Here is a 20,101-nt window from a genome sequence, read left to right as displayed (position 1 = left end):
CTACAGTTGCTTTTTAATATTATATACAAAGGGCTCAACCCAGAGTAAGTTAATCATGAGTTCATTAAATGAAATCAATGAAACTCAAGTTATCTGGGACATTATCCACTACTAACTTTGCAAGGTTGTGCCAACAATGTACAAAACAGAGAACACTGATCTGAGAAATTTAACTTGGACAAAATTGCAATACCCATTTATGAAATATATGAGAAAAGTGTAATGAGTAAGGGTCAAGTGATTTTAGTCCAATGTGTGACTACAAGATCCAGGGATTTCCTACTAGATGACATAGCAGTGATGGTATTTTTCTCTTACTTTTGATCCTATGTGGAAAATACACAAGGAGGATTTCCTTGATTAGTCAACATGGGACTACCATTTACGTAAGCACCCAGACCAAAGTTTGGCTAGTAAGTGATAGCCCTCAATGATAAGCAATTCTTCCTGGACAACTAAGTAATAAAGATGAACACAGCAGCAGAATGAAAGTGAAAAAACAGCAAGCTGCTATTAGAAAATATATTACACTGAAAGCCAGATAATTAAAAACAAGTGACACAATGAAACATCCATAGCTATAAACAATTAAAATATGTTCATGGTAACCTTTGTTATAGTCAATAACAGAAAAGGTACATTTAAGATTGACCTATAAATTCATTCAAGCAAGCGATAAAGAATTATTATTATTATTTCTATGAGGTTCTTTATTCAGAGGTTCTGATGAAATCTGAAATGGTGCAATTTGGATTTATGCCAAAAATTTACAACCCCAGCTCTATTTCATTATCATGTCAAATCCTGTGACTGCAGTAGCCCAAGATCCTCACCCTACTGGAAACCCAGAGTCTTCTGTCCCCTTTGGCCTTGGCTACAGTGTGCCCTGTGAAAACTGCTGGGGATTTTACTGCATGAAGAAATGATAGCAACACCATCCCCTCCAGCCTAATGAGTACAACCAGGTACAGTTTAGGTTAAGGTGATATTCTCACCTGCATTCTCACTAGCAATGCAGAAGTACCAAAAAGGGGTCCTGCATTTCTGTCCTTTTCTACTTTTTAAATAACTTCCCTTCAATTAAAGTGGGACATAATAAATGGGAAGAAACTATGCTAACTCGTTTATTCCCTGGGTGTTGTTTATTATTATTATTATTACTACTATTAAAGTTTATTAAATGTCAGTGATATCTTGGTTTACAACCATAATTCATGCTGGAGGTCCAGTTATAAATCAAAACAGGTTGTAACCCAAGGCGCGCTTTCGCCAATGGGGCCTCCAAAAAAAAAAAAAAGGGTTGTAATCAAAAAAAAAAAGGGGGTTGTAATCCCCCCCAAAATGGGTTGTAATTCAAAGAGAGAGACACACACTTCTGGGTTTGACGTGGTTGTAATCCAAAACGGTTGTAATCCAAGGTACCACTGTATTAGTCACTTGTTGCCTAAAAGGTCTCCAAGCTTGGTAAGGCTGAAAAGAGAGGCAACATTAATTTAGGGGTGTGTTGGGAAACTGGAAAGGGTCTGCCTCCTTTTGATTATGAATCCAGTCTTCCCCTGACGCCCCTCTTTTCAGCCCTACTAATACCAGAGCGATCCCATAAGTTGGGCGACAGCTGTGGAAGCCCGTCACGGTGACAAAAAGGGCAATCCAGCATCCGCTCTTCCTCTTTAAAGGTCAGAGCAGCCTCCTTGTCCTCAGAGAGGAAGATCAGGTGCTTTCTATGGCCCTGGAACTCCCTCCCCAGGGAAACAGTACTCCTGGGCGCAGTGAATATTTTAGTTCCTATACAAATGACTGAACGACTAAATTATTCACTAAATTGCACACAGAAACCTGAACATGTGGGCCTGCTACTATAACCACAAGAAGGTTCAGCTAAACTTAGGCTGTACAACAACCATGTCCTCAACATCCAAGTTGACATCTAATGCTTCATAGGCAACCATTATGTAACTTGCTGTACCTGTAATTTATTAAGAGTAACAGAAGCCGTTGACAGCTGGAGATAGTCTCCTTTTTTGTTTATCCATACTATTATTCTGTGCACTTGTTGAACTCATTAATTGCTTTTATAGGGGACAAATGGTCCTACAAAAAATTATTTTTTTGGGGGGGGGGGTTTCCTAACTTTAGTCACAACTCAACTAATTTAGTTGGTGCTAATTGTTCCAGTTAAGATAAATCCCAAAACAAAGCTTTCAGTGGAACTTTGTTGCGGCTTCATTTTTCTGAAGTGTACTCTTAAGTATTAGATCAAACAGTCCTCTTTAATGTGTAGGCTCAGTCTTCTATATTTTGTATAGCCCTGAGAAAATCTGATATAATATCCATGTTATAGTGTAGGGAAATTCTTCCGTAAGCCCACAAACTACATCCTAACTAATCAAGATCTTAAGTCAATCCATCATAAGATCCTACTACATGAAGTAATAAATATCTATGCATATCAGCCATGCTGTTATCAAGCAGTTTCTTAGATAACTTTACCTGTTCTTACTTGAGGGTGCATCTATTTTCTGAACAATTTTCATTACACACCAAATCTCTTTGTTTGACTGAAATAGAAAGTTGATCTTCAATTATTATTAGAATACATTCTGCAGAGAACATCATAGCTATTTCATCGCTGAGTTTCCAAAGTTTTGGGTTTATATACAGGAACATTTTTCTCTTGAAGCGATGGTAGTCCTTTGATTATATCAGCAGCTTTCTCTGCTACCATGATGGTTGGGGCATTTAAATTTCCACTTACGATACTAGGCATTATTGAGGCATCAACAACTCTCAGGTTTTCTGTCCCTATAACTTTGGTCTGGGGATCAACCACAGCAGTGGGATCAGAACTCTGTCCCATTTTACAAGTGCACGAAGGATGGTAGGCACTATCAGCCTTTTGTCTTATGAAGGCATCTATTTCTCCATCAGACTGAACATGGCTTCCTGGTTGAATTTCAGGTCCACGGAATTTTTCAAAGGCTTCCTGAGCAAATATCTCTCTTGCTAGCTTCACACACTGACGAAATTCCCAGACATCTATTTCTGTAAATAAGAAAGACAAAGACAAAGATTCTAAGTGTGCTCAGCAATGAGCATTACTACTGTACAGTGGTACCTCGGGTTACATACGCTTCAGGTTACAGACTCCGCTAACCCAGAAATAGTACCTCGGGTTAAGAACTTTGCTTCAGGATGAGAACAGAAATTGTGCAGCGGCGGCGCAGCAGCAGCAAGAGGCCCCATTGACTAAAGTGGTGCTTCAGGTTAAGAACAGTTTCAGGTTAAGAACGGACCTCCAGAACGAATTAAGTACTTAACCCGAGGTACCACTGTACTGCCTATTATATACAGGCAATATCTTAGAAATGCAAGTAAAATGTGAGAAGTCAAGAACAGGACAGGCAGGGAATGGGTATTGCCTTATTTAATATCTTTTTTGCTAATCAAGAAAGAGAGGCATCTCCCCCAAAGCTGGCTCCAAGGTCCATTTCCATCGTGCCAACCTTTTGGCCATCTTGCTCCTCTCCCACTATAAAACAGCAACCCACATGCCAGCAGCTCTGTCCCCTCCAGTGAGCCACTTCTATTTAGCATTTCACTCAGTTAGTACTTTCCTATCAAGATTTACTATGTGATCAACATTAGTGTTGAATTCAGACAACCCTCTATTTTCTAACTGAAAACTTTAATAATACAGCAAATTCATATAGGCGTGGAAGCTGCATGGTATGCATGTTTATGTATCTGCTCCTTCAATGGTGCATCATGCAGCTGCAAGAGCTTTGCATGCACAGAACAGCACACAAAATTTTAGACCACAATACTACAACCAGAAGTTTAGGAATATCCAGTCGAAGTAAACAGAAGGTCCTCAACATGCCTTTCTAGACATTTTAATTGTGGCCTGTACTGTTATTATTTTGTATTGGCTCACTTCATGCAACCTGATTCCATTGGGTTCTACCAACCTGGAAATGGCAAATTTTCAGGAACAATTTCTAGAAACAATTGAAGGTATTTTTGTTTCTACAAATTTTTTCAGCTGGATAAAAAGGTCTATGCCATGAATGTGTACTCTGTATTGTTTTTAAATTTGCTGTCATTTTTAGTGTTTTTAATGCTTTGTACATCGCCATGAGGCATATGTGGAAGGCAATTAATTAATAATGGTGGTGACTACGACCACAACAACAACAGTTACACATGTGGGGAAACATAGTTATCTGAGATACTGGGCTCTCATTAATGATACATGACCACTTTGCCATGTCCTACATAGTTTGGGATGGATGGAAAATGATACTAAAACAAAATACAAAGCAGTGGTCTCATGGTTTTGAACCACAAACTAAAAGGGACAAGGTACAGAATACAGATAACCTATGCAACTTACTTGTTGACAAATAGTTGGGCTCAAGGACAGGATGCTCTCTTGGGTCTGTACTTTTCAGCTTTAACCATCCTACACTTGTACTTCGCATAGGTCCAACATGAACCTGCAACAGCCCCCAAAGAAGATATGAAATAAGCTATCAGGATGTTCTTTCTAAATTAATACAATTTTAAAAACTGACTTCTCTATAAGTTGTCCATAGTACATCTGAATACAAGAACCTCAGCTCCAGAAGAGTTAATCCCTAACCCACAATGCAGACAAAACATCCTCCTCAAATCACCCCACTGCCAAACAAACCACCATACAAAAACAGGAGGAAATACATGTGCACCCTCAAAAACAATATCCAGGGACATCTTCTCCCTCAATCATTCCACCTTCCCCTAACTCAGCAGGCGGCAGCAAGGTCCCTTTTCGCCTTTTCTGAAGAATTCTGAGGTGAGGGCTGTGAGGCCTCCACCCTCTTTCTTTCCTTTATGAAAAATTATTACTATTACTATAATTATATTATTTATTTATATTCCACCTTTTTCCCAGTCCAGGACTCAAGGCGGCTTCTATAAATAGAATCATAGAATCATAGAGTTGGAAGAGACCACAAGGGCCATCGAGTCCAACCCCCTGCCAAGCAGGAAACACCATCAGAGCACTCCTGACATATGGTTGTCAAGCCTCTGCTTAAAGACCTCCAAAGAAGGAGACTCCACCACACTCCTTGGCAGCAAATTCCACTGTCGAACAGCTCTTACTGTCAGGAAGTTCTTCCTAATGTTTAGGTGGAATCTTCTTTCTTGTAGTTTGGATCCATTGCTCCGTGTCCGCTTCTCTGGAGCAGCAGAAAACAACCTTTCTCCCTCCTCTATGTGACATCCTTTTATATATTTGAACATGGCTATCATATCACCCCTTAACCTCCTCTTCTCCAGGCTAAACATGCCCAGCTCCCTTAGCCGTTCCTCATAAGGCATCGTTTCCAGGCCTTTGACCATTTTGGTTGCCCTCCTCTGGACACGTTCCAGTTTGTCAGTGTCCTTCTTGAACTGTGGTGCCCAGAACTGGACACAGTACTCCAGGTGAGGTCTGACCAGAGCAGAATACAGTGGCACTATTACTTCCCTTGATCTAGATGCTATACTCCTATTGATGCAGTCCAGAATTGCATTGGCTTTTTTAGCTGCCGCGTCACACTGTTGGCTCATGTCAAGTTTGTGGTCAACCAAGACTCCTAGATCCTTTTCACATGTAGTGCTCTCAAGCCAGGTGTCACCCATCCTGTATTTGTGCCTCTCATTTTTTTTGCCCAAGTGCAATACTTTACATTTCTCCCTGTTAAAATTCATCTTGTTTGTTTTGGCCCAGTTCTCTAATCTGTCAAGGTCGTTTTGAAGTGTGATCCTGTCCTCTGGGGTGTTAGCCACCCCTCCCAGTTTGGTGTCATCTGCAAATTTGATCAGGATGCCCTTGAGTCCATCATCCAAGTCGTTAATAAAATAGAACAAGATGTCCTGATTCCACATGCAGCCCAGAAGCATTAATGGGAAGGGGAAGTAAAGAGAATAGAGCATGTGCAGGCCTGTGGGTCTCTTTGTAGTCAACCCAGCCACAGACGAAGATAAAAGAAAAAGGAGAGAGTCTGCAAAAATGATTTTTTAAAAAATTAAAAAGCCAGAAGTGACAGGGAATTCCACTGGGCACCAATGAAAATATCTGATGGATACAATGGCATCTGTGGGTGCCATGTTGAGGGGTACCATGAAAGAGAAATGGCCTGGTTTAGAACTTTCTCTGCTGTTTTACTATGACAGAGGGATTACCAAGGATGCTGAAGGACATAATCTGACTTTTCTATTTACAGTGGTACCTCAGGTTACAAACGCTTCAGGTTACAGACTGAAGTAGTACCTTGGGTTAAGAACTTTACTTCAGGATAAGAACAGAAATCGCGCAGCAGCGGCGTGGCAGGCCCCATTAGCTAAAGTGGTATCTCAGGTTAAGAACATTTTCAGGTTAAGAACAGACCTCCAGAACGAATTAAGTTCTTAACCAGAGGTACCACTGTATATGCTACAGGTAAAATGGAATTATGGCAGCACAATTTTTCAGGTAGTACTTCTGTTTCTTCATAATTAGTGTTCTTGTACCACTCACTTGGTAAGCTTCCAGTTGAGAAGCAACACGTCCATGATCAATCACCTGAGAAGGGAGGAAGTGGAACTGAATATCTGGATGAGAAACTCCAGGTCGACTTCTGATAAATCCCCCAGACTCTAGATGAGCAGTGGCTCCATCACCTGAAGAATGGAAATACCATAGGGGAGATTCAGAAATTGTGCAATGGGAAAGAGAATTTTGTTTTTTATATAAATTTGTTTTGAATTTTGTTTTTTATATAAAAAACAGTTCCAGCTGAGAGAAAGCATATTCCTGGCAATATCCTTTCTGAAGGCTTCTGAGGGATATTTGACTCCTCCGTGTGGAGGTAGAAGACACAGTTGGAGGGGAACACGTGGAAGAAACCACGAGTTATCTTGATGCTAATATGTGGATCCTGGACAGCCGTGTTCTCAGAAGAAAGCCCCACTAAAGTCAGTAAGATTACCAGTAACTGACAAACTAAGAGCAGGCAGGAGGAAGGTGGTTAGAAGAGGCAGCCAGTCAGCCTAGTAATCCACTGTCTTCATCAATGCTTAGAATAAAGAATCAGCAGGGATAAGGTGGTGGCGGCAGATCACAATGCCAGCTGGCTGCCACTTCTGACCTGCTTCCTGCAGGGCTCCACCTACCAGGTCACCCCTTTGTCCTGCTTGGCTGCATCAGCATGAGAAGGAACGGGAAAGGTCTCGTGGGTTATTGGGGTGAGGAGGAGGGTGTTGGCAAGGGCTAGATGTAGGGGTTGGGCATGCTGTAAGGGACTGGCAAGGTCCAGGGGTGGGGAGTTGTCAAGGTGTGTGGGGGGGTGTCTGGTGAGGGAATCTTGGTAAAGGGTATAGGTGGGGTTGGTGAATGAAAAGGTTAGTGGGGGGCCTGGTATAGATAAAATGTGTTTACTGGTCAAAGGTTTCTCTAATCAGAGTGCTCACAGGTATGTACATTCACTTGGATAGCCCCTTTTTATTTTAAAAGCCAATTTGCTATCCCTATCTAGCAGCATCACGTGACACTATTTTAAGTCCTACCTGTACATTTCCAGAACCATTCAAGCCCAATCTTGACCATCTGAAGAGGCTTTTGTGCTTTATACAATGTTATAGGTTGAGTGCATTTCTGTTGTACGTACACTTCTAAATGATCTTGAAGATTCTGGCCAACTCCTAGTAGAAACAAAAACAACAAAACTGCCAACATTATAGAAATAAGTACAGCTTGGACTCTAAGATAAGGTAACTTAAGGAACAACATGGGGGTAAAGTTTTCCATCACTCCCTGCAGCTGACTAACTTCCTTTAGTTAACTTATCTTAGATTCCAAGGCAAGCAGTTGATCAGTGTAAGTAGAACTATATTCAACCCAAACACAGTATTAGACACACACCTGAAAGGTTGCAGACAACAGGAATTCCTAATTTTTTTAGGTCATCTGCATTTCCAACTCCAGACAGCATAAGTAACTGTGGGGAATTTATCGCACCTCCACTTAAAATAACTTCTTTACTAGCAAAAACCTGAAATAAAAGAAAGCTAATTGTTAATAAATATAATTTTGATACAATAAAATCAGTATTTCAAAACAACCTTTCAGAGAGCAGCTGGTCATAAATGTCAATTTCCATACTATTTGTGTTAGGCCAGACAGCTGGAGTCTAGACAGTCATCCGGATCTGACTGTTTCACAAACACGCAAGATGTAACCGGCTGTGCATTCACATAAACAATACTCTTCTATATATTCTTATCACAATATCAAATGTTTATCTTGCACATAAACAACACATTTTGTTGTCGTTTAGTCATGTCTGACTCTTTGTGACCCCATGGACCAGAGCATGCCAGGCACTCGTTTTCCACTGCCTCCTGCAGTTTGGTCAAACTCATGTTAGTAGCTTCAAGAACACTGTCCAACCATCTCGTCCTCTGTTGTCCCCTTCTCCTTGTGCCCTCCATCTTTCCCAACATCAGGGTCTTTTCCAGGGAGTCTTCTCTTCTCATGAGGTGGCCAAAGTATTGGAGCCTCAGCTTCAGGATCTGTCCTTCCAGTGAGCACTCAGGGCTGATTTCCTTAAGAATGGATAGGTTTGATCTTCTTGCAGTCCATAGGACTCTCAAGAGTCTCCTCCAGCACCATAACGCAAAAGCATCAATTCTTCGGCGATAAAGTGCAATAATGTAGACGGAAGTCCCAATAGATCAGTTCATTCATAAAGACCAAATATCTGCTAGTTTCTGTTCCACGTATGTTCATAAAGTCCATATTGGAGCCTACTACAGTTCTACCGAGTTAACAAGGATTTCCGGAATAATGCCTTGTTTCACTCTCATGGGCTTCATCAGTGGTGCATGTTCATATGTAGTATATCAAAGTTTCATTTGTCCCAGTGTAACTACTTCAAGCAGCACAGCAGCCTTATTATAACTCTGCTGCAGTAACATTTTATTTTTATCGCAACTAAAAATCTATTACCTTTCCAGAAATTTCTTTATGGATAGGAAATTTAAATCTTACCTTTTTCTTTTCTCCATTTTTAACATACTCAATGCCAATGGCTTTGGTCCCTTCAAACAAAATTTTTGTAACAAGTGTACTGTCTTCTGCGGACAAGTTTGGGCGTGGCAATGCAGGACGAAGGTAAGCACTAGCTGTGCTCCATCTTTGACCTACAAAATACAGGTTTACATATAACAGAAGTAACCAAAATAATCTATGCCCTTTCAGAGCTACAGAAATGACTTCCTTGCTGTTTTGAAATTCTGCATTTGTTCTTCTCCTTTAAAATAACTGCTCCAATCCAGCAACTTGCGATCTATTAACTTGCCCACTGGAATAAGTTTACACGCACACATATATCTCCCATACATAATATGGAAGGGGGGGACACCCTGCTGGGCAGGACGCTGTGTGAATTTATCACTTCTGCCCCTAACTGAAGTTCTGCCTCAATCTATAGAATCACAAATATAACACTCTATGCCTATTGCTGTACTCCTAATCCCACCCGACTCCAAAAACTGACAGTGCTGATCACCTTTGCTGGGGGCAAGGGAAGGGTTCAAATAGTAGTTTTGTGGACCGGGTGCATAATACCTTGCAAAAAAGAGAGAGAGAGAGAAAGAGACTATCTACATTTAAGAATTAAATGCAAATCAAGTGGTTAAAAGTGCTGTCAAAGATTATTCTAGAAATTTAGTGGGTGCAAAAGATGGCCATCAGTTGGCATTCTCATTCAGCCAGAAAAACTAATTTCAGTAAACTGACAAATCAGTTCTACTGAAGTGAATGCTTTCTGCAGATTGGTTTCCATAGTATTTCCATATTTGATCATTTAATCCAAGTCAACAAGCCATGTTTACCAGAAGAGAGGCAAATTAGATACCTTTGTGTGGTTATTGTTGCTGTTTCACACTCATTTCTGGCTTCCCTAACTAACCCCGCAGCAACTCCTTATACATATTAATTTTGTTGAATAAAAAAAAGAATATAAGACCCTGCCGGATCAGACAAATGGCCCATCTGGTCCAACATCCTGTTCTCACAGTGGTCTTGTATTTGGCTCGCAAGTTGGATTCAAGCACAAGAGCACACTTCCCCACCCTCTAGTTTCCAGAAACTGGTATTCCAGAAGCACTGCTGCCTCAAACTGTGGATGCAGAGCATTGGCTTCATGGCTAGTAGCCATCAACAGCCCTCTCCTCCATGAATTTGTCTAATCCTCTTTGAAAGTGTTGGTGGCCATCACTGCCTCCTGTGGGAGCAAGTTCCATGGTTTAAATATGCACTGCATGAAGAAGTAACAGAATACATAAAATAAACACACCTTGCAAATATACATAGCATAGAAAGATCAGCAGAAGTGATCAAACTGTCTTTTGGATAAACTTGTCCATCATTAGTGATTTTACTGAGAAATCCTTGGCAAACCTCCAAGGAATCTCAGGGCTTCACGGCACACTGTTTCAAAAACAATTGTGATTATCCATGTAGAATGATTATTATTATTTGGTAAATAGACAAGTTTACAAACATTATTTGAAGGCTAACCTTTGTGTATTGTCATATCCATCCAACCAAAGCCTTCTTGTTGAAAGCCATTCATATCCTCTGTGAAGGGATACCCAGCTTGTTGAGCTGCATCCAAAAATGCACGGTGAAGAGGGTTTTTTGTTTTTCCCCTGGATACATTAAGTGGGCCATTCCCACCTCGATACAAATCAGCACCCAGCTCATGTGTCTGTGCTTTCTTAAAATACGGCAAACAAAACTCATAATCCCATCCAACAGCCCCTTCTTTGCTCCACCTGTTGTAATCCTCTGCGTGGCCCCGAATATACACCATAGCATTGAGGGATGATGATCCCCCCCACACTCTTCCTCTGGGCCAATACATAATTCGATTATCCATGTGCTTCTGTGGTGTTGTGTGGTAATACCAGTTATATTTCTCATCACATAGGTTGTAGGTTAGTGCAGCGGGCATATGGATCTTCCACAGCAATTGCTTGCTATCCAAAATGGTATCTTTTGGCCCAGCTTCCAGGAGTTTAACAGTGCTGTGAGGATCTTCTGTCAACCGGTTGGCTAATACACATCCTGCAGATCCAGCTCCAACAATTACATAACTGAAAGAGTCCACATTCTTGGCACTAACTTGAGATAAAGCTCGTGAAGTGTTCAGTTGTTGTCCACTGAAGGCTTTGGAATTTTTCAGCATATGTTTTCCAATTAATAATGTTCCTACTCTATGCATTTGGCAGGCAAAACCACATTTTAGAAATTCTTTGAGTAAATAAGACATGTTTTCCTCCGTGGATCTTCTGGTATAAACAATATAGGTTCAAATACTTTAACCTAGAAAAAGAAAAGAAAAAACTCAATAATTGAAATGTATGACTCAAATAGATAAATCTTAACAAACAGGTTTGTAAATATGTGGTCTGAATCATAAATTTAAGCCCTAATACTGTTGTAGTAGAAACAAAAACATGGTCAGTTGCAGGGCTATCCTGTTGATAACTTTCCAGACATGTAACTATATTAGTCTGTTGCAGCAAAAACAAGAGAGCGTCTTAAAGACTAGCAAATTTATTGTGGCACAAGTGCTTTGGAATATCTTTGGCATATCACCCACTTCATCAGCTCCACCTGGTATGCAGGCTGAGACCCTACCTGCCCGCGGACTGTCTCGCCAGAGTGGTGCATGCTCTAGTTATCTCCCGCTTGGACTACTGCAATGCGCTCTACATGGCACTACCTTTGAAGGTGACCCGGAAACTACAACTAATCCAGAATGCGGCAGCTAGACTGGTGACTGGGGGCAGCCGCCAAGACCACATAACACCGGTCTTGAAAGACCTACGCTGGCTCCCAGTACGTTTCTGAGCACAATTCAAAGTGTTGGTGTTGACCTTTAAAGCCCTAAACGGCCTCGGCCCAGTATACCTGAAGGAGTGTCTCCACCCCCATCGTTCTGCCCGGACGCTGATGTCCAGCGCCGAGGGCCTTCTGGCGGTTCCCACACTGCAAGAAGCAAAGCTACAGGGAACCAGGCAGAGGGCCTTCTCGGTAGTGGTGCCCGCCCTGTGGAACGCCCTCCCATCAGATGTCAAAGAGATAAACAACTACCTGACATTCAGAAGACATCTGAAGGCAGCCCTGTTCAGGGAAGTTTTTAATGTGTGACATCTTAGTGTATTTTTGATCTTTGTGGAAGCCGCCCAGAGTGGCTGGGGAAACCCAGCCAGATGGGCGGGGTACAAACAATAAATTATTATTATTATTATTATTATTATTATTATTATTATTCATCAAATCCAAGACTTTTTATTTTCAATGCCAGGATGTATGTGTTATCACCAATAGTGATTTTGTGAATAGCCCCTGTTAATGGTGTAACTATCTTTTTTTATTTTTATTTTTATTAATTTTCCACATTTATAACAGAATTAACATACAAAACACAAAAGAAAACACATTACAATACTAAATATAGAAAAAGAGAAAAAAATAAAAACACTTCTTACTTCTAAAACCTAATTTAATTTTCACTGTTAACTGACTTCCTCAAATCCCCAACTGAATTTCATTGTATCACCTTGTAACAGTTCTCCAAAATCATATTGCTAATAAAACTTACTTCTTCAATTTACTATCCTCTTATTAACGGTGTAATTATCACTGCCTGCACTGCCTGCATTTCATTTTCCTCTTATCTCATTGTTTGCAGTCCTACCCCCACCCCCATCCCACTGTGTATATGAGAGCTTCTGAGGGAGATGTCATAGTGTGAGCAAAATGGTGCAAATGCAGACGGTTCAATTAATATGTTGGACCCAAACTGTACTGGGCTTTAAAGGTTAAAACGAGTACTTTAAACTCAATCTAGAAACAAACTAGAAAGCAGTGCAATCAATATAGCGCAGGTGTCGCTGGTACCATACTCCCATCAAGGCTCTGGCAGCCGCACTGTGAACCAGCTGAAAATGTAGAGTGTATTACAGGAGTCTAGAGTAGACTTGCCCAGAACAGGGTTCCTCAAACCGGTCCGCGGGCCAGATCCGGTCAGCCATGGTCCTGAACCTAGCCCGCCCGGCAGATCGCTCCAGACCTGCCACCCTCGGCAAGGCCCGAGGCTCAGAAGCGGGTGGGTGGGAAGAGCCCTGAGGTAAAAGCACATGTAACAAAGCCCTGGTAACGCGGTTGCTACCTCCAGTGCTAGCAGCTTGATAACAGTGCACTCCCCCTTTAAGCTGCCGGAGGGCAGGACAGCAGCGAAGGAACCCCTTCCACACCAAGCCTTACCCTCCTCCCTTCCCCTCAGGCAGGCTCCGTTGCTCAGCTTTTTTTTTTTTTTTTTGGAAAGCCAAAGTTGTTCAGCTTGGGGGGGGCATCGACCCCACAATTGACCAGTACAGTGGTACGTCAGGTTACATACGCTTCAGGTTAAATACGCTTCAGGTTACAGACTCCGCTAACCCAGAAATAGTGCTTCAGGTTAAGAACTTTGCTTCAGGATGAGAACAGAAATCGTGCTCCGATGGCGCGGCTATTAGCTAAAGTGGTGCTTCAGGTTAAGAACAGTTTCAGGTTAAGAACAGACCTCAGGAACGAATTAAGTACTTAACCCGAGGTACCACTGTAGATCCCAATCGACCTGTTGGACATGCCTGGTCTAAGAGAGGTCTAAGAGAACAGGATAACATCTCTCACTGAGCCATTTTCTGGTGTAAGTCATCATCCAGAATGAAAAAAGCCAATTGCCATTCCATAAATGGCTCTGAAGCCACACTGAAATACAGTGGTACCTCAGGTTAGAGACGCTTCAGGTTACAGACTCCGCTAACCCAGAAATAGTACCTCGGGTTAAGAACTTTGCTTCAAGTTGAGAATAGAAATCGCGCGACGGCAGAGGCAGGCCCCATTAGCTAAAGTGGTACCTCAGGTTAAGAACAATTTCAGGTTAAGAACGGACCTCCAGAACAAATTAAGTTCTTAACCCGAGGTACCACTGTAGATTCAAAGAATCAACATAATCCAATACTATCTGGTGTTAGAAGACCACCACCCACTCCAATACCTTGTTCAAAAATGGCAAATTAGAGACTGGATAGTAATTCTCCAGTGCCACTGGATCTAAATTTGGTTATTTTAGGAGTGGGTTAACATGCATATTTTAAATTGTGTGCCAAGTACTCAGAAAACTATTGCCATTTTCTCCAAGTTCTGATCTACAACAAGGCTCTCTTATTATTGACACAGCTAAGATATTTCTGTAGCTTTGTCAGAGCTACATAATCTCAGATCATGTGTATTTCACAGAACAGAATCTGTGTACAGTGAAAGTAGAGGATCATTCTGAGGGCTAATAATAATGGAAGGGGTGGAATGTTTCATAATAAATATGAAAAAATAATGTTACTTTAATTGAGTACAAGCTACTGCAACTATGATGGTGGAACTTGATTTCATGCTTTGTTCTTCAAGGTAATCTAGATAAATAAGTTTTTTGAAGGACTAGGGATTTCTTAGAGAGAACTTTCAGCACCCTCAACAAAGCTACAACGTCCTTGTTTCCTAGACCTAGACAGTCAAACAAACATTTTCAACTTGCTAAGTTCCTAGCTGAGGAAAGCTTCTGAGAATCTTTCAGTCTTATTTTGGCAGGAATCACCATTCTCAACACACTAAATGGGAGTGTGATGATGCCAGCCTACTTCGTTTCCTGTAGACAAATATAGTCTAACCTAACTTTCCGACTTCCTTTCGCCCCTCTCATTTTGAGCAGTCCTAATATAATATGTAAGCATCGTGTAAAAAGACTCCATGTGTTTACTTGGAGCTGTTTTGCCTAGCCCACTGCAAGTCACAGGCATGCCGCTGACCTTTAATGATGGAGGAGGAAGTCCAGGGAGAATGTTCACACATAGGCTTCCACATGATTGAGCTCCCTATCCCTGATCCCACAGAAGCCTATTCACAAGCAACTGTTACACAGAATCACAGAGTTGTAGAATCGAAAGAGATCCCCAAGAGTCATCTAGTATAGACATTTAGTGGGTGGGCCCTGTGGCAATTAACATATGAAGGAGTTACATTAAGTTTTAAATGCCCAAATATCTCTTTTTAAGCATTTTGGATGCATATTTTGGGTGTAAGTGGTATTAGCGGATAGTCTATGGAATCAGGCACATCTGGTGAGAAAGAGGCTTGCAACACTATCAAGGGACAACTTTAAAATAGGTTTAAATGAGGGGCATCCCTCAGAAACAAAGATGCTTGAAAAATATGGAAATAGTCCGTGTGGAGGTAGTAATGCTTCTGAATAGCAGTTATTTGAAACTGAAGGAAAAGGGAGTGCTTGGGCGTTTGCAGGTTTCCCACTGGTATCTGGCTGACAATTGCGAGAACAAGGTGCTGGATGAGAGGGGCTATAGGCCTCGGCCCAGTATACCTGAAGGAGCGTCTCCACCCCCATTGTTCAGCGTGGATGCTCAGGTCCAGCTCCGAGGGCCTTCTGGTGGTTTCCTCCCTGTGAGAAGTGAGGTTACAGGGAACCAGGCAGAGGGCCTTCTCAGTAGTGGCACCTGCCCTGTGGAACGCCCTCCCATCAGATGTCAGGGAAATAAACAGATATCTGACTTTTAGAAGACATCTGAAGGCAACCCTGTTTAGGGAAGTTTTTAATGCTTAATGTTTTATCATGTTCTTCCTACAGTGGTACCTTGGGTTACAAACGCTTCAGGTTACATACGCTTCAGGTTACAGACTCCGATAACCCAGAAATAGTGCTTCAGGTTAAGAACTTTGCTTCAGGATGAGAACAGAAACCGCGCTCCGGCGGCGCGGCAACAGCAGGAGGCCCCATTAGCTAAAGTGGTGCTTCAGGTTAAGAACATTTTCAAGTTAAGAACGGACCTCTGAAACGAATTAAGTACTTAACCCGAGGTACCACTGTATTCTGTTGGGAGCCACCCAGAGTGGCTGGGGAAACCCAGCCAGATGGGTGTGGTATCAGTAATAAATTATTATTATTATTATTATATTATAGGTCGGGTCCTGCAGGGCTCTTTTGTTCAGATGCCAACAAAGGACCTGAGCAAGCAAACTTTCTTTTTTCTGCGCAGTGCAAAAAGGTGGCGGGGCGGGAGTAGGGGAGAGAAACACCTACAGCAGAGTCGAGGCCCCCAAATGAAGAAAACTCCCGCTGTCATCCACCTCTCCTTAACACCTGCTGCCTTACTGGAAAGTTCTCAAGGATCTGGCCCACACTTGTGAAGGCCTGCGTCGTGCTTCCTTGAGAAACCCCAATTAAGCTGTTCGGGACCTTGCGAGCAACCTGCTGAGAGAGCCAACAAGTCTGCTGTTGACTGGGATCATACGGGGCCGGAATGAGATAATATTTCCCAGCCAGAGGCTTACTTTTTATATATATACTGTATAGGGGTGGCTGGTCACGTAAAGAGCAGCAGGCAGGAGAGCCTGGAAGCGGGTCGGGTCGGGGGCGAGCAAAGAGCGCGTTTCTGAGGCGACTCCCGCCACCCAAAGCCATCCCGCTCGCTCGCGCGCGCGCCCTCGTTCGCTCGGCCTGCACCCCCTTTTTTCCCGCCTTCGTAACGGCCCTTCTCTCTCCCAACCGCAGTCTCGCCGACTTGGGCCAGGCTCGTGGTTGTTGTTTTCTCCTCCAGCCACTTTACTTTACCCACTCACACAAACCGAAGTTCGTTCTCTCGTCCCCGAAAGCACCGGCGCCTCCGCCGTCTCTGCAGCTTCCCTCACTCATTCGCCACCCCGCGCACCCTTTGCTTCTCCGTTGCGCAGACGCGCAACTTTTTTTGACGGGGGGCTGACGGGCACTTGGCAATTCCAAAGAGCAAGCAGGCAGGCAGGCATTGGAAAGGGGCGTGTTCCTAAAGGGGGCTGGCCGGCCTGGACCCTTGTACCAAATATATACAAATATATATACAGTATACACACAGAGAGAGAGAGACCCCCCCTTCAGGAACACGCCCCTTTCTATTGCATGCCATTCGCAGGCTGCCTGATTGCAACTGGGACTTGCCAAGTCCAAATGAAAAATTCCTCTCTCGGTCGCGCACTCGGGAAATCGGTCCAAGTGCCCCTTGGACTCGCTCTGTGTGGGAAGAAGAGGAGCCCTGCCTCCCCGCTCGTCTCTCTCTCTCTCTCTCGGCGAGGGGGAGGGACAAAAGCGCGCCGAATGAATGGCGCCCTTGTGTCCCTGAGTTGCAGTTAGCCCGCAGCAGAAAACATCTCAGCATGCCGTGCAGGTTTTTCCAGCTCGCATCTGGTTTCTTTCGACGCTTCCGTCTCCCTTCCCCCGCTTTTCTTCTATATCAGCATGGCAGGGGTGATATAAATATAGCCGCTTCCTAGGAAAGAGTTATTTGACTTTAGGAGTTCCACAGAAAAGGAAGCGCGCTTCAGCTGTAACTTGAAAAGGATTAAAACACACACACGTGGGCAATCATACCTTGTGCTGCGTTGCTTTCCTGAAAACTGTTGTTGTTTAGTCGTTTAGTCGTGTCCGACTCTTCGTGACCCCATTGACCAGAGCACGCCAGGCACTCCTGTCTTCCACTGCCTCCCGCAATTTGGTCAGACTCCTGAAAACTATGCTTCCATAAATTGTTTCCCTCGTGTTACACCACTTCCTTCTCTGACCGGTGTTGTCCAAGAGGTAACGCGAAGACCCCGTATCTCCTGTTCTACTGAAGCCTCCAGCGGTTTGGGTGAAACACTGAACTAGATGACTTAGATTGAACCATCGAATTGTAGAGTTGGAAGGGATCTTGAGGGTCATCTAGTCCAACCCCCTGCAATGCAGACATCTCGTCAAGCATTTCCTCATCCCAATTTGAAATCATACTGGACTGCTTAACTTTAGCAAACGTGATAGCTGTTTTATTGCTGCTGCACCACCAGCCTTAGCCAAAAAATCAATTTCATTTGCATATTGAAACATGAAAAGTTACGGGAAAGGTGATACACACAAAAAATACCCTTCATAGGCGTTTTACAAAGCATTTAATCTAGGGTCTTCTCAACCAGTTAGGAAACAACTCCTTTGTGCTTCTTTTCCCTTTGTAAAATGGAGCTCCAATTTCTTGTTGCTGCATGCAATTTAACTCTTTCAGATATGTTTTGGGAAAATTTACATATAGTGTTAGATTTAAGTTTCATTTAGATACCATAGAAGTCAATGGTGCCAATTTTTCACACTGACGTCAGTGGGCTCTAAATTCTACTTAGCCATCTGGATCTTTTCCAGCTGACAGTATTAGTGACAGCATCAGTAAATGAAATATTTTAATTTGGGAGTTGTTCTCTCATTGCAGACTACTTTAAACAATACTGCTTTAAACAATCATGGTTTCCTCCATAGATTCTTGGGAGCTGTAGTTCATTCAACATGCTGGGAATTGTTAGGAGACCCTCCTATTCCTGTCAAAGCTACTGGGAATGATAGTCAAACCATTCTGGGAATTCTCACTCTGTGAGGGGAACAGGGGTCTCCTAACAACTCCTTAACAATCTACAGCAGGGGTCAGCAGACTTTTTCAGCAGGGGGTCGGTCCACTGTCCCTCAGACCTTGTGGGGGGCCAGATTATATTTGGGGGGGGAATGAACGCATTCCTATGCCCCACAAATAACCCAGAGATGCATTTTAAATAAAAGCACACATTCCACTCATGTAAAAACACGCTGATTCCTGGACTGTCCGAGGGCCGGATTTAGAAGGCGATTGGGCCAGATCCGGTCCCCAGGCCTTAGTTTGCCTACCCATGATCTACAGCTAGCAGGATTAGTGGTAGGGGAGCCATTACTGTTTAAACTGGTATGACTCTGCTTTAAATGTATAGTGCGGCTACGGCCCAAAAGAGTATGGTTACCAGACATCCCCATGTTCCGGGGACAGTCCCCAGATTTACAAATCTGTCCCGACAAAATCCATCCCCGGAATGTCCCCGGATTTCATTTAATGTCCCCGGATTTATACTTTAAGTGTTGTAGATTTCTTAGTAGGGAATGAATGTTGCATGGTTGGTTCAACGGCACAAGACCCATTATATGGGGACTTCCGGTGAAGCAACATGGCGGGCACCATGGCAGCGAGCAGCTCCTGAAGCTACCAGGCTTGCTCTGGGCTGCTGAGACTGCTGCTGCCGCTGCCACTACCAAAGGGGAACTGGGGATGCCTGGCGCATCAACTGGGGGAGCCAGTGACACACACACCGCACGCGACCCAAATCGAGCCAGGAGCAAGAGCACCCGGCAAACTGCCCAGTGGCGCTCCGAGGCCAGCAAAACCCCAGAGCCAATACAAAAGGAAAGGGGAGAGGAGGAGGAGGAGAGAGAAAGGAGAAAAAAGAAATAAGACCCGACCTTGCTGCGCCGCTGCCGCTGAAGAGGTAGGAGAGCACCGGGAGGGCAAGGACCTGTGGCTGAGCCTACCACAGAAGAGAAGATATTAATTCTTAGGTTTTTTTTAATAACTTTTTTTTCTTATCCAAAAAAAAAAAAAGGCATCCCCGGGTTCATTGAAAAAAATCTGGTAACCTTACAATAGAGAGGAATGTATGGCAGAGGCACAGGAAGAATAGCCTGAGGACTATTCCACCATGTGTTTTAATGTTCCAGATCCCTTGTTTGTTTCTTTGTTTTTGTTTAAAATAAATCAGGCATGAAAGAGATAAAGATGGGAATAACATGTTGTCTCGTTTGGTCCTAACTGTATAGCTAGATCACTAGATTACACTCAGTACCTGCAGTGTTGACACAGTCTCATGAAATGAATCAGAATTACTTGATGGGAGTAATCAAATTGCTCTTACATATTCAAATTTCAGTTGACTTTTAGTTTCCAAAGTAAAGACTACATTAACAGATAAAAGTCAATGTACTCAGCTGTTATCTGTGATTATGATGTTTATACTTCTAGCACCCAAATCTGCTAAACTTATTTAATGTAAATCTGGTAAACATCCAACTTTTAATGCACAGACTGTCCACATTGGCTGAAACTCAATCCCATTATTTCA

General features: G+C 42.9%; 1 protein-coding gene and 1 long non-coding RNA gene across 9 annotated transcripts in view; one reads left to right on the top strand and one right to left on the bottom strand.

Moving 5' to 3' along the window:
• Positions 1 to 17,461, bottom strand: part of CHDH (choline dehydrogenase) — a 46,346-nt gene extending 28,885 nt beyond the window's left edge. Inside the window, exons 1-9 of one of the 8 annotated variants that reach the window (XR_014545352.1) lie at positions 16,751 to 17,460; positions 10,589 to 11,395; positions 9,056 to 9,207; positions 7,928 to 8,057; positions 7,573 to 7,707; positions 6,545 to 6,687; positions 4,394 to 4,496; positions 1,926 to 2,558; positions 509 to 995 (exon numbers count right to left, since the gene is read on the bottom strand). Coding sequence is in view for 4 of the 8 variants with exons in the window: in XM_083603061.1 (XP_083459187.1) it covers positions 2,624 to 3,042; positions 4,394 to 4,496; positions 6,545 to 6,687; positions 7,573 to 7,707; positions 7,928 to 8,057; positions 9,056 to 9,207; positions 10,589 to 11,342 (1,836 nt within the window). In the remaining 4 variants the exon portion in view is untranslated. Of the gene's footprint in view, positions 1 to 508; positions 3,043 to 4,393; positions 4,497 to 6,544; positions 6,688 to 7,572; positions 7,708 to 7,927; positions 8,058 to 9,055; positions 9,208 to 10,588; positions 11,396 to 12,169; positions 12,583 to 16,750 lie in introns of those variants that run through there. The other 7 variants (XR_014545354.1, XR_014545355.1, XR_014545353.1 and 4 more) reach the window with 7 other exon arrangements.
• LOC310757702 overlaps positions 12,620 to 20,101 on the top strand; it is a 139,861-nt gene continuing 132,379 nt past the window's right edge. The window contains exons 1-2 of the long non-coding RNA XR_014545430.1: positions 12,620 to 13,485; positions 15,802 to 15,945. This is a non-coding gene — a long non-coding RNA (uncharacterized lncRNA). The remainder of the gene's footprint in view (positions 13,486 to 15,801; positions 15,946 to 20,101) is intronic.

The sequence above is a fragment of the Podarcis filfolensis genome, assembly GCF_964270895.1.
Source record: "Podarcis filfolensis genome assembly, chromosome: 2".
NCBI lineage: Eukaryota > Metazoa > Chordata > Lepidosauria > Squamata > Lacertidae > Podarcis > Podarcis filfolensis.
Note: the sequence above shows the minus strand (reverse complement) of the source record. Positions and strands in the feature narration are given on the sequence as shown.